The 12,805-nt window shown below is 43.0% G+C and overlaps 2 protein-coding genes across 3 annotated transcripts; both read left to right on the top strand.

The window, feature by feature from the left end:
* The first annotated feature begins 321 nt into the window (after window positions 1-321).
* On the top strand, window positions 322-5,958 carry sh2d5 (SH2 domain containing 5). 2 transcript variants are annotated; one of them, XM_053869187.1, is made up of 11 exons: window positions 322-556; window positions 891-986; window positions 1,056-1,136; window positions 1,198-1,272; window positions 1,343-1,489; window positions 1,652-1,852; window positions 2,226-2,406; window positions 3,382-3,487; window positions 3,571-3,733; window positions 4,192-4,351; window positions 5,812-5,958. In XM_053869187.1, the coding sequence occupies exons 2-11, from the start codon at window positions 936-938 to the stop codon at window positions 5,829-5,831; spliced, it is 1,185 nt and encodes a 394-aa protein (XP_053725162.1). In that variant the 5' UTR covers window positions 322-556; window positions 891-935; the 3' UTR covers window positions 5,832-5,958. The 2 variants fall into 2 exon arrangements, with proteins under 2 accessions (XP_053725162.1, XP_053725161.1); XM_053869186.1 differs by lacking the exon at window positions 5,812-5,958 and having other exon boundaries at window positions 4,192-4,395.
* kif17 (kinesin family member 17) lies at window positions 5,504-10,443 on the top strand. Its single transcript, XM_053869185.1, has 14 exons — window positions 5,504-5,734; window positions 5,812-5,958; window positions 6,198-6,299; window positions 6,420-6,609; window positions 6,930-7,382; window positions 7,449-7,510; window positions 7,668-7,833; window positions 7,924-7,964; window positions 8,051-8,160; window positions 8,364-8,592; window positions 8,664-8,922; window positions 9,035-9,081; window positions 9,148-9,271; window positions 9,649-10,443. The coding sequence occupies exons 1-14, from the start codon at window positions 5,504-5,506 to the stop codon at window positions 9,819-9,821; spliced, it is 2,334 nt and encodes a 777-aa protein (XP_053725160.1). The 3' UTR covers window positions 9,822-10,443.
* Window positions 10,444-12,805: the final 2,362 nt, after the last annotated feature.

Below are 12,805 nucleotides of genomic sequence, written 5' to 3'. Positions count from 1 at the left end.
TGGAAGAAAAGCCATTAAAAGTGCAAGATTTGAAGCATTCACCAAAGTGTTTTGGCAACTCTGTAATTTAAAAGCTGAATGTTAAAAAGAGACATTTTACACAGCCACTAAAAGAGACATTTTAGAAAACGGCAACACAAATGCTTGCTCATATATAACCAACAAAAATAAAATACATGTGTTACTTGAATGAATTTAAGAGATTTTTATAAAAAAAAAAAGTAACTTTTTTATGTTGATTTATGGGTCCGACACGTAAATAAAGTCTAGAAATCACGTCCGCCATTTTGGGCGTGACGAGACAAATTGTGCAATCACAGGAATGTGCGTGGACTTTTCCAGAGGCACTCGGTTCACACTTATAACCAGTTGGCATAGACTTGAAGATTAAACGCCTTTGAGAGAGAGTAGGCGTTTACTAAACATTCTTCCGGCACAACAGCACTTCTATGAAGCACCAGCCCCGCCTCTGCCCAGCGGAGCACCTGGAGCTACAGTGGCGGCGGTTAGACAGGTGAAGTGCTGCGGCTAGTCGTGTGTCATCTCCGGCCTCCAGGTGAGTGTGTAGCTAGGCGTGTGAAGCAGTCGGCTTGTGTTAGAGTAGTTCACTTTATCTCCGCCGCAGTCGCTCAGAATATGAGAAAAATTAGTCTTGTTTAGTGAATGTGCCGCGTTGACTCGCCATTCAAGCAAAGTTGCTCATCTTTCAATCATTTCAGTGGTTTCTATTAAAGTGAAAACACATACGTTCCTGCTGGATTATTTTAAGTTTTACATGCTGGTATGATATGTAATAGAGTGCTATTTCCTTCAATGTAAGATTTTTTTTCTGCTCTCAGCGCTAAAAAATGCATTCATTCGTAAATGATTTGTTGTATTTGAACCACCAGGTCTGAGAGATTTAAATTTCTTTCCTGTACCTCTTCGAGCCAAAAATGGGTGAAGCACCAGCCAGGGAGGAAGGCACAGTGACTCGGTCAGCTGAGGTTAGTAGCGCCGTGATTCTCTTTTTTGGCTAATGGTTGTCTTCTAAGATATTTTGATTTACTCTGAAGTATATTGGCTCATTCCCTGTGGATGACCGCTGTTTGGATGATCAGATAGAGCTATTACACAAACATCTCAAGTCTCTCAAGGTGAGTATTTCTCCCATGTCTGTCTCATGTAACTTGCTAAAATGATGTTTTCATACATCAGAGATGCAAAAGAAGCAGACCAGTGTGTTTGAAGTTCTCCATCAAGGGTGTGAAGATGTATGACGAGGATGAAACGGTGAGGTGATTGCTTGGTCAAAGTTTGATCCCATTTGGTGAGGTCTTTTAACATCTGCTGTGTCTTTCAGACCCTGCTCATGGCTCATGCTCTGCGGAGAGTCTCGCTGTCCACTGCCAGGCCAGCTGATGCCCAGTTTGCATTTGTCTCCCACAACCCGGGCAGCATTGAAGTCCAGCTCTACTGCCATGTCTTTAAAGCACGGCATGCCCGAGCGGTAAAAAACGACCCAATGTATTCATTTATTATTTCCTGATTCATTTATAGGCTTCCAAATAGACAATGACACTGGAATCAACATTATCTGCCATTCCTGTTGCATAGGACAGTTTCCACTGTCTTATCCTTTTGACCAAGTATTGCCTTTCCTCCTCTTTAGGCACAGTTCCTGAACCTCCTACTGTGCCGCTGCTTTCAGTTGTCCTACCTGGAGAAGCACCCAGAGGAGGCGCAAGAGTACTCAGCAAGCACTGCTCCTCAGAGAAACCCCTCTCTTCTCAACCATGGCTTCCCGCTCAGTGTCAGCGCTCTCGTCTCCTTCCGGAGGGCTCCATTCAGAGGGCTGTTTCCTGGGACGAAGGTTTGAGTTTCTTGATCCTTCCTTTGGGGAGAGAAGGAGCGCTATATGTACTCCACCTTGTGGTGAAAGCTTCACTACATTGGTTGACTGGTTTGAAAGAACCTTTTTTTAACCAATTAAGATTACATATATACTTCGGCACAATAAGATTACCTCATGGTTATCTACAGTGTTTGAACTTTGAACAAATGTGGCAACATTTTCTTCTCTAAGAATGATCATATGCCACAAGACATTTTGTACGGTCTAACTCCTCTCCAATTACTGGTTTTAGGTTAGGAGAATCATTGTGGTCTTGATCCAAAATCAATTACCAATCAGGTTATATTCATGGCGTTCTCATTAATGACTATATTCTTCTCTCTGTATCCAGAAGCATGAGAAACCAAATGATGAGAGTCCCGCAAGCCACGACGAAGTCTTTACCTCTTCGCCTTCTCTGGTGCGCAAGAAAGCCATCCGCACCAAAGTCCTTCGGTCTGGAGCATACCGTTCCTTCACGTTCACGCCGCTCAAACAGCGCAGAGTCCAAGAGCGACTTGGGGCTTCTCAAGGTGGGCCCAGTGTTCACAGAGCGCTTTCCAGAGTCAAAGAGCTGATTAGGTAACGCTTCGTGTTCTGTGGCAGTTGTTCACCATCTGTTGTGGTGGGGAAGACAAAGCGGATATTCTCACTCGGTGCTGATAAAGAAATCACTCACCTGCAGATCTGGGCTGCAAGTTCACTTTGGGGTTTATTGGGTCACAAATGGCACAAAATGTGATGCAGTTTTTTTTTTTCCATTAAGACGCCATCACTACAAGAATTAAGTATATGGGATGTAAAGCCTTAGCTCAGGATTAATATACTTACTGGCTGCTGTTTTCTGTCCCCTCTGTAAAAGCCAAATGAACACAACTGCTGACACAAACGTGCTTTTTTTGGGCTTCATGATGTGACTTGAGAAAGAGTAATATGAAAGGTATTTGCGGTCTTGTCTATACATTTTGTGACAAATCATGTTTTTTTAAGTGCATTTGACTAGCATACCATCATATTACTTTCAGACTTGCACTACCATCGTAGTCCTTATGTTGGTGACATGGAACACTCATCAAGACTTTTAAAAGGGAACATCTGCCCCTCTTACAAAGTCTGCAGATACCGACTGCTGACAGACGTGCTGATAACTGTCAGCCCGTAATGATGTCACCAAAGTCTGGCTGGGACATTCATCACTTGCAAGTCGCAACAGGAACTTTGTTTTATTGTTTTCGTCATCATAAAGTTAATCATCACTCAGTTCCCCCAACCAAGGCGTCCCTGTCGCAGTCACTCTGACTTAATGTTGTTAACATTTTTCTTAAGAAATGGCCCCTAAACTTTGAATCTAAAATTCACCTAAAATCTTAAACTACTTCTGTAGTTTTGCACAGCTGGGGTCTATAAGCTTTTGGATTTCAACTCCTCACTATGGGGAGATGTTGCTTTAATTACTCTTCCCCTAAAAACTGTTTCCTTACCTTGTACATTCACAATCTGTGCAACAGAAAAGGACCTAGACAAGGTTCCAGTGACGAGATCCCGGGCCCCGAGCTTGGCAGAGACCGAGGAAGCTCTGGCTCAAGCTGTGTGGTGTTGGGATGGTATCGCAGCGTGAGTCCCAGATCTAGTATGATACACATGTATATAAATATACACACAGTTCATGAAAACAATCAAACATGTATGTGTTACAGTGACAGCAGCTACTCTCTGCTCGCCGACGATGTTCTTGGATCATATTTTCTCTGCCTGAATCCCAAAAAACAATCCAAGCGTGGCACTCTCATTGTTCGCTTCCCCTCTGGCCTGATAACACACCTCATAGGAAACACCCGCAAAGGAAAGTTTGTGCTGGAAGTAAGTGTTTCTGACGGGTTTAAAGCTACCCTCCACTATTTAGAGGTCTAAAGTACATGATCTCAATTGGTTGTGTTTTGTTTTTGAACAAACATAAGTCTAGTCTGACAGAAGTTAATCTTCTGAGCACCAGAGAAAATAGGATGGTTGTGTTCCTGTACGAATAGGTCAGCTGGTGAAATGGGTGAGCTCATCATCATTCATTGGCTGAGGAACTGAACTTTGGGGGAATCAGATCAAGTTTTAATGTTTCATGGGCCAGACTTTGAAGACAAAGATTAATTAATTTCATTGTCTAATCACGGGCCCCACTTTCTTTGTCTTCAAACTTCAAATTTAAGAAGAAAAATAACAGTTTTAGAAGTTTATTTATTCATCATTTGTGTTGTAATTTTAAAGTGGCTCCGGGTAAATGGCTGTTTAAATGCATTTTGTTTCTTTCACCTTCAACACGGCAGAAGTGCAAGACAGAGTTCGACTCCATCGCTGAACTGCTGGAACACTACTCCCAGACTCAGGACGGGCTGCCGTGTTTGCTAAGCTGCACTCGAGTGAATCACTGCTACGAGTGGGAGGAGAATTCCAGCAAACCCATAGTCGTGACAAGATCCAACCAAGGCAAACTCAAAAGCACACGCAAAAGGGAACCTTTAAATATTTAAGATATTGACTCTTGTTCAACTCACATTTTTTTTGCACATTGATCGTTATTAACCTTTTTACACATGGAGTGGTGGGAAACTATTCACACAAGGTTCCTACTGTTGTGACAGCACTTACGAGACAACCTGGTTGGGGTCCACATTTCCTACTGCTTTTATCCATTTATATTTGTATATTTATCTGTCTTCGAACTGTTTAAATATCTGTAGGACATCAGGAGCTTTAATTGTTTTGTTTTTTTGCCATCTTTTGTGTATTTTTACAATTTTTCTAGCCCGAGGAATGTTTTTAACCGCCATACCTGAAGAGCAAATACTTTTATTTTTGCTAAAGTATTACTGTCAGGTTTTTGTATCGCTTGTTAATATTTTGTGTGTGTGTGTACGTTTGCGTGCACACATCAGTGTGTTATTATGACCAGAAAGTGTTTTTCATTAAGAATACACCCTAATATATGAATAATTCCTGAGGCTAGTTGTTTTTCTTAATAATCCAAACATGGTTCAAGCATTCTTCTCAATTCCTTTATTTTCTTGATACTTTTGGATATGACTGTGGCTTAGCCACAGCCTGTTTATGTATCATGGAGCACAACGTTTGGTCCAGTGAAGACCTTGGAATGATTATCTAGTCAGACTAGCTTCTGTCTAAAAATGTCCTCTTCCATCTCAAAGTAACATGACTTACTACAGCTCCACTCATCTTCTCGCCACAACTTGTCAAAGAGCCTTCTAATTCTTTACTTGTTCAGTTGAGTCTATGGTTATCAGCTTTTGCTTTTCACTGTTAGTGCTAGTACAAGAAGCGCTGGAGTGTTCCTTAAGATTGCACCATGTATTGAATTATTTACCTTTAAATATTTATGATGATGTAGATAAAGAGGAGCAGAAATTGTGCTGTGGTTACACCCCCATCTGTCCTCAGTAAAATGTCTGTTGGGGTAGTGCAATGCAATCCTCACTGGTAGTTTATGGTTGCTTAGCAACAGCAAAACTCACTGGCTTGAGGAGCGTAATGTCAGAGGAGCTCACCTGGAGTAGAGGCATTGCCACGCTGAGCAAATAATTTTTTAGAGTTGTTTTTTTTGTGTGTGTGTGTGCGCGTGAGATGGGGTCAGAGTCTGTGAAAGTTGCGGTCCGATGTAGGCCACTCAATGACAGGGAGAGGACCCTTGGCTCAAAGATGGTGCTGAGCATGGATCCGCAGCGGTGTCAGTGTTTCATAGAGAAGCCGGGAGCCGTGGACGAGCCACCTAAGCAATTCACTTTTGACGGGACCTACTTCTTAGATCAAACCACTGAGCAGATATACAATGAAATTGCATATCCTTTAGTTGAGGTGAGTGCAGTTGTTAGTTGTTGTCAGTTGTTTTCCACCTTCTTTTTTTTTTTTAACCTTTTATCTTTCATTGTCAGGGTGTCACCGAAGGATATAATGGCACGATCTTTGCCTATGGACAAACTGGAAGTGGCAAGTCCTTCACCATGCAGGGTACATCCGAGAGCACTGCCCAGAGAGGAATTATCCCGAGAGCTTTTGAGCATATCTTTGAGAGCATTCAGGTAAATAGATATGCTTGTAGTTTCTTGTTTGGAAAGTGTGAATTCCCTCTGAATTCTATACTTCATTTGTGAGTATATATTTACAAACAGGCACTAGAACAATTTCCAAGTATCTGATCTGCTATTGCCTTTTGTTAAGTAATGTGCCCAACTAGTGTCTGCTTCCCTCTGGCTTGGACAGCTGTTAGGATTTTCTAGAGGTTGTTCCGCTACTGCTACCTTTCTCTGTGTGCTTGAAGTGTGCAGAAGACACCAAATTCTTGGTGAGGGCGTCCTACCTGGAGATCTACAATGAAGAAATCCGAGACCTTCTGGGAAATGATGCAAGACAAAGACTGGAGGTTTGTGTCTTCTGATGAGTAGAACAGCCTGCACTTCAGTTAGTGCTCACTTTTTTTTCATAAGGTAATAAGTAATATTTTCTGATAGTCTATTTTACCTCCCCCTTTCCTGACCTGTAGGTGAAAGAGCACCCAGAAAAGGGCGTATATGTACGGGATCTGTCCATGCATACGGTGCACAGTGTTGTCGAGTGTGAGAGAATCATAGATCAAGGATGGAAGAACCGGGCGGTGGGCTACACCCTGATGAACAAGGAGTCGTCCCGCTCCCACTCCATCTTCACTATCCACCTGGAGATCTGCAGCACTGGTAACTCCCTTTCATGTTAAACTAAACTATGTCTCAGTTTAGCATGTATCTGTTCTTACTGCTGGGATTTTGCACCAAATATTCAGGTGAATTTTCACACTCCAGTGTTGAGAGTACTGTTCATTTTCCACATTAGGAAATGGTGTTGTCTGCCTTGTGTTTGGCACCTCGCCATTGATGAAGATTGGAGTCGTCTCGTGCCTGGCTAAGCATTTATTTTCATGCAGTGCCGTGTATATTTGCATCATTATTCAACATGGATGAGTTCTATATTTAGTCCTTATTCCGAAAGTAATGGTCTCTATGTCTGTGTCCTTTAGACCCTGCAGGTCAGGATCACCTACGAGCAGGAAAGCTCAACCTGGTTGATCTTGCAGGAAGCGAACGTCAGTCCAAAACCGGAGCCTCGGGCGAGCGGCTCCGTGAGGCCACCAAGATCAACCTCTCGCTCTCTGCTCTCGGCAACGTCATCTCCGCTCTGGTGGACGGTCGCTCCAAGTACATCCCGTACAGAGACTCTAAGCTTACTAGGCTGCTTCAGGACTCCCTGGGTGGGAACACCAGGACCTTGATGATTGCTTGTCTGTCTCCTGCTGACAACAACTATGAGGAAAGTCTGAGCACTCTTCGCTATGCCAACCGTGCGAAGAGCATCCAGAACAGACCTCGCATCAACGAAGACCCCAAGGATGCTCTGCTGCGGGAGTATCAAGAGGAGATCAAGAAGTTGAGGGCAATGATTTCTAATAAGTTGGAGTCAGATGGATTTTTAAGTATGTGACTTTCATGAACTTGGTTTACTTGTCATTATAAATCATTCATATTATCTCTGCTTTCAGATGCTTCCTCTTCAAAACCAGATTCCTGCAGCACAGATGATGAGAAGGAGAAAATTAAAAAGGTTGTCCTAAATTTCCATGTCATTGTGTGTTTTCTGATGAAGTAGCAAATTTATGGCATTCATTAGAAGAAAAATCATATTTATCCCACAATAAATAAAATGTTCCTGGTGAAAAAAATAGTTTTGAATGTGTGTGCTTCTGTTCTTCTCACTGCAGGATTATGAGCAGCGACTGGCTAAATTACAGGCGGATTATGATGCAGAGCAGGAGTCCAAGGTGAAGCTGCAGGAGGACATGGTGGCTCTGAGGCGCTCCTTTGAATCTAAACTGTCCAACCTGGAGAAGACTCAAGGCAGCAGGGGGAGCTCTGGTGCCACCAACGGTAAAAATACTGTCACATCTATTTCATATTTTTGCCATTAAAACCAAAAACTATTCTTTGATCTTATTTTCTCAATGTTTCTTTGAATAGGCCGCAGAAGACAAAACATGTCACCGGAAACACTGACTCAGGTTCTGGTTCTACTGACCACTAGTTTGTTTTCAAGCTAAAATCAATATTCTCAGATGATAACGTGATGTTCTGTTAACCACCGCAGTTGTCTGAACCACCAGAGAATGAGGACACTCTTCCACATGAATCCAGGGTTGTAGACCCCTCTGAGACGACCACAGCTGAATCTCTTGATCAAAAACAAGCCCTTAAAAGGTGTGTGAACTTTGCTTGCTGTTTTTACAGAATGACCATCCTGTTGCATGTCAGAAGCCTCCCTTGTGGGTTTTAGAGACACACAAAGGGAGGAATAAAATGTGATCCTGTTATAAGACAAACTGTCTGTTTTTGTGACCAGTGAGGATCTGTTTTGTCCTCACTGGTCATAATGTTGTTTATTCTTCTTTCTTTGCGCTCAGACTGCAGCAACTGGAGCAGGAGGTTCTGGGCGGGGAGCAGGCCCGGAACAAGGAGCTGCGGCAGAAACAACAGCAGAGGAAGAGTCTGGCTGACCAGAGAAGGATGCAGCTGATTCATGCTCTGTCGGAGAACAGCGAGGAGAGCGAGGACGTTCTGTTTGACGTCTACAACTCCATCCAGGAGGAAGTCCATGCCAAGTCTCACATGCTATCCCGAGTCCAAGGAAAGGTGTGGCTATCTCCACTGTGAGGAGGCTGTTTTGTGAGGAGACGTCTCAGCTATCACATGTTCCTGAGCAGCTGAAAGCAGCTAAGCTGGAGATTCGGGACCTGCAGTCGGAGTTTGAGGCGGAGAGAAACGACTATCTGATGAGCATCCGCCGGCTGGAGAGGGAAGGTCAACTGCTGCACGATCTGCTGGAGCGCATGGCGCCCCTCGTGCGCAGAGATTGCAACTACAGCAGCCTAGACAGACTGAAGAGAGAAGCAGTGTGGGATGAGGAGAGCGCCACCTGGAGGCTGCCCGAAGTGACGTTGCAGAAAACAACGCTTCCCTCTGGTGACGTTTTTTAAAATATGTGACTATATGTTTTCAGTTGTCTTCGACTACAAAATGTATATATTAGATTTGGAAGTGTCATTGATTTTTGTGCTTGATTTTTGTGTCGTAGCCGTGGTTCCAAAATCACAACGAGGCTCAGCTGCCGATGCCGACCTGGTATGTTTACTACTTCATCTCCCTACTGGGCCAGCTCACTGTCTCAACGGTCAGTCTTTCCTGCAGGAAGAAGAGGAAGACCGGTTTAAGGAAATGCTGGACCGCAGTGCCAGTGAGAACATCGCCAGCAGTTACTTCAGGTCCAAGAGGACGAGTCAGTTGTTGGGAGGCGAGACCAGCAAAGCTCACGGTGAGACGACAACCTTTTTGGTGACAAGTGCATTTTTTTCACAATTTATTTATTTTATCATTAGACAGCTGGATTGATAGATAGATGGTCTTTATTATGCCCAGAGTGGGCAAAGGGTGACTTTCAACATTAGAATTGCTGAGCTGCAGGTTTCATTTAAGTTTCATGTTTTTTTTGTGTCAAGTATTTTTTTTTTTTCACTGCGCTTTCACAACTTTTTATTCATATGAGATAATGAGATCTCTCTCTTGTATGATGATTTCTGAACTTATTGTCTTCAATATTGTGGTGCAGATGATGTTAACTTTGATAGAGTAAGAAGTTGCTCTTCACGTTACATATTGCTTTTAAGATTTGTTTTTTTTTTTTCTCTGCAGCAATTCACTCTCCCACGCATCTCGCCAGCAACGCTCCTAGCGTCTGCTCACCTGTCAGCTCTGATGCCGTTCTGCCCCGCCCCTTCCGCCTCGAATCATTAGACATCCCAGTATCCAGTGGTAAGGTGAAGCGCAAAAAAAGCCAAATGCTAAAGATAAGCAAAGAAACCTGATAATGTTCTGTTTAGTGCCTGCACCAATATTACCTGTTAATATGATGCACATGAATGATTGTGATCCTAACATACTGCATTTTTCTGAAGTTAAAAAATAAACAAAAATTAAACACACACACATAGGCTTGTTAGATACCAGATGCCTTTGATGTACTTGACCACTCCTCACCATGATAAGATGACACCATGATAATGTTGCTTGCATGATTGTTGAGTGAAAATCAGTTTCAGTAAAGCATTGTACGCGTTCAGAACATTGGTGCAACTGTTTATTAACTAAGCATCATTTGTTTACTTCTGCCTGAGCAACACTTAAATACAGACGGTTTGATAGAACGCACCTAGGTTCTGAGAATCCAGAACACGGCTGTTTCCAGAACCAGGACCGCCCCCGTGTGAATGGCCTTTGCGACGAAGAGAAAAGTCACTCACAATGTGATTTATTTTAGTGTGAAAGCTTGTTTGCCAATGTTGTTTCACGCTTCAAGTAGTATCAATCATGGGACTAGTTTCAGGCCTAGTTTAGGAACTGTTTCAAGACGCATGGTGCAGTTAACTGAAAAAATGGTAATAAAAGGAGTGGTGAAAATATAATTATTAATATGAGAAAGTGTCTTATCTTCTTAGTTTGCTTGTTCATATAATATTAAAGTTACAGAGTTGAACATTCCTGTTGAGTTTCTTGTCTTTTTCCACTAAAGCTGTTTTACAGTCAAAAAAAAAATCTGCCTTAAAAAAAACTCTTGCTCATAACGCATTTTTAGCCATTCTACAGCCATAAAAAATGAAAATAAAGACCGGCTAATGATTGGGTTTAATTACACCACTATGAGCCACCAGAGGGAGCATGGTGTAAAAGAAAAGAGACTAAGAAAAATCGAGATGCAGGTTTCACTCCTGGGATTCTGAGACAGTTTTACCAAATGACTGAGCTGGTCCGTGAAAGTGACTTTTTACTTTGAGCAGCAAAACGCCAAACAGCTGAGAGGAGAAAACTCCATTGTCAGCTGGATGTGAGACAAGAAGCTTGCTTGGTGGCCATTTGGAAACATAGCAGGTAGTCACTACTAAACATACAGGGAGCGCAGAATTATTAGGCAAATGAGTATTTTGACCACATCATCCTCTTTATGCACGTTGTCTTACTCTGTTGTCTTACTCCCGTGTACCGCCACGTGTTCATTTACTCGTGAGAATGACTACCAAGAATCCAACAAGTTATATCCAAGATTTATTCCCTGACAGAGGAGTCTAATACAAAAGCAGAATTCTGGGTCAGCAACTACGCCTGACTTGGCCTTAGCAGAAGTCCGGTAGAGCAACAAAAACTGTCTGAGGTCTTGACCCTTTATACACAAAAGTTCCTCCACATGGGCTCTGTCCTCGTCCGATGTTGACGCCAGTTCTCGCCGCTAGCTCCCTCGTAACCACGTCAACGACCACAAGGCATGCACCCCCGTTCCGAACCCAGGTGGCTCTTATTCGAACCGGCTCCTTCCAGCTCTGGAGAAGATGGTACTCCCCAGCCTCCTCCGTCTGACCTTGGACCCTCTAATGAGTTCCAATGTTTGGTCCTCCAGTGTTGTTCACTCCAGTCTTTGGACTCCACCTGCAACTTCAAATTCTCACACACACTCAGCCACACTCCCTCATTCAGCATTCCTGCATCTGTAAATAACTTCTTTATTAGTAGCACAAACAATGAATAATATTAATACTGTAGAATAAATGCACTATTCCCATTAACTCCAAGCTGTATAGGCTCGAAAGGCCACTACCAATGAAGCACATCAGACGACGTGCATCTCTGTCGTGAGAAGGGGTGTGGTCTAATGACATCATCATCCTACATCAGGTGTGCATAATTATTGGGCAACTTCCTTTCCTTTGGCAAATGGGGCAAAAGAGGGACTTGACAGGCGCCGAAAAGTCAAAAGTAGTGAGATATCTAGCAGAGGGATGCAGCACTCTTAAAATAGCCAAGCTTCTGAAGCATGATCATCGAACAATCAAGCGTTTCATTCAAGCTGCCAAGATGCCACCAGTTTTGCCATATTTCAGAGCTGCAATATCACTGGAGTACCCAAAAGCAGAAGGTGTGCAATACTCAGAGACATGGCCAAGGTAAGAAAGGCTGGAAAACCACCACCACTGAACAAGACACACAAGCTGAACATCAAGACTGGGCCAAGAAATGTCTCAAGACTGATTTTTCCAAGGTTTTTCAAGTCTTGATGGGCCAGATGGATGGGCCCGCGGCTGGATCGGTAAAGAGCTCCAGTCCCACTCAGACGCCAGCAAGGTGGAGGTGGGGTACTGGTATGGGCTGGTATCATCAAAGATGAGCTTGTGGGGCCTTTTCGGGTTGAGGATGGAGTCAAGCTGAACTCCCAGTCTTACTGCCAGTTACAGGAAGACACCTTCTTCAAGCAGTAGTATAGGAAGAAGTCAGCATCCTTCAAGAAAATCATGATTTTCATGCAGGACGATGCTCCATCACATGCATCCAAGTACCCCGCAGCATGGCTGGCAAGAAAGGGTCTAAAAAAAGAAAAACCAATGACATGGCCTCCTTCTTCACCTGATCTGAACCCCATAGAGAACCTGCGGTCCCTCATCAAATTCTTGTGAATGTTGAGTTGTTATACTGGTTTCCCTGGTGAAAAATAAATCATTGAAATGGGTACATCTTTGTTTTTTTTGTTAAGTTGCCTCATAATTATGCACAGTAATAGTCACCTCCTCAAATAGCTAAAACTAAAAACTCCAACTCCCAAAAATATTCAGCTTTGATATTAATGAGTCTTTTGGGTTCATTAAGAACATGGTTGTTGTTCAATAATAAAATGAATCCTCAAAAATACAAAATACAACTGCATCGTGTAAATTGCTATAATTTGCTATCATGCAATTATTTAATGTGACGCCTCCCCGCGTCCATCTCTGTCGCAGATGAGGCTAGAAATATTAACCCCTGACCT

This window comes from Synchiropus splendidus, chromosome 6 (genome assembly GCF_027744825.2).
Source record: "Synchiropus splendidus isolate RoL2022-P1 chromosome 6, RoL_Sspl_1.0, whole genome shotgun sequence".
Classification (NCBI taxonomy): Eukaryota; Metazoa; Chordata; class Actinopteri; order Syngnathiformes; family Callionymidae; genus Synchiropus; species Synchiropus splendidus.
This window is presented reverse-complemented; position numbering and strand designations above follow the sequence as displayed.

What these genes read in the sequence shown, in the direction of transcription:
- sh2d5 (XM_053869186.1), top strand. Translation starts at nt 936, where the DNA reads ATGGGTGAAGCACCAGCCAGGGAGGAAGGCACAGTGACTCGGTCAGCT. An exon ending in TGTTGGGATGGTATCGCAGC is followed by an intron (nt 3,488 to 3,570) that starts GTGAGTCCCAGA and finishes TATGTGTTACAG; the next exon opens with TGACAGCAGCTACTCTCTGC. An exon ending in AAGGAAAGTTTGTGCTGGAA is followed by an intron (nt 3,734 to 4,191) that starts GTAAGTGTTTCT and finishes TCAACACGGCAG; the next exon opens with AAGTGCAAGACAGAGTTCGA.
- kif17 (XM_053869185.1), top strand. Translation starts at nt 5,504, where the DNA reads ATGGGGTCAGAGTCTGTGAAAGTTGCGGTCCGATGTAGGCCACTCAAT. An exon ending in GGAGTCAGATGGATTTTTAA is followed by an intron (nt 7,383 to 7,448) that starts GTATGTGACTTT and finishes CTCTGCTTTCAG; the next exon opens with ATGCTTCCTCTTCAAAACCA. An exon ending in GAGCTCTGGTGCCACCAACG is followed by an intron (nt 7,834 to 7,923) that starts GTAAAAATACTG and finishes TTCTTTGAATAG; the next exon opens with GCCGCAGAAGACAAAACATG.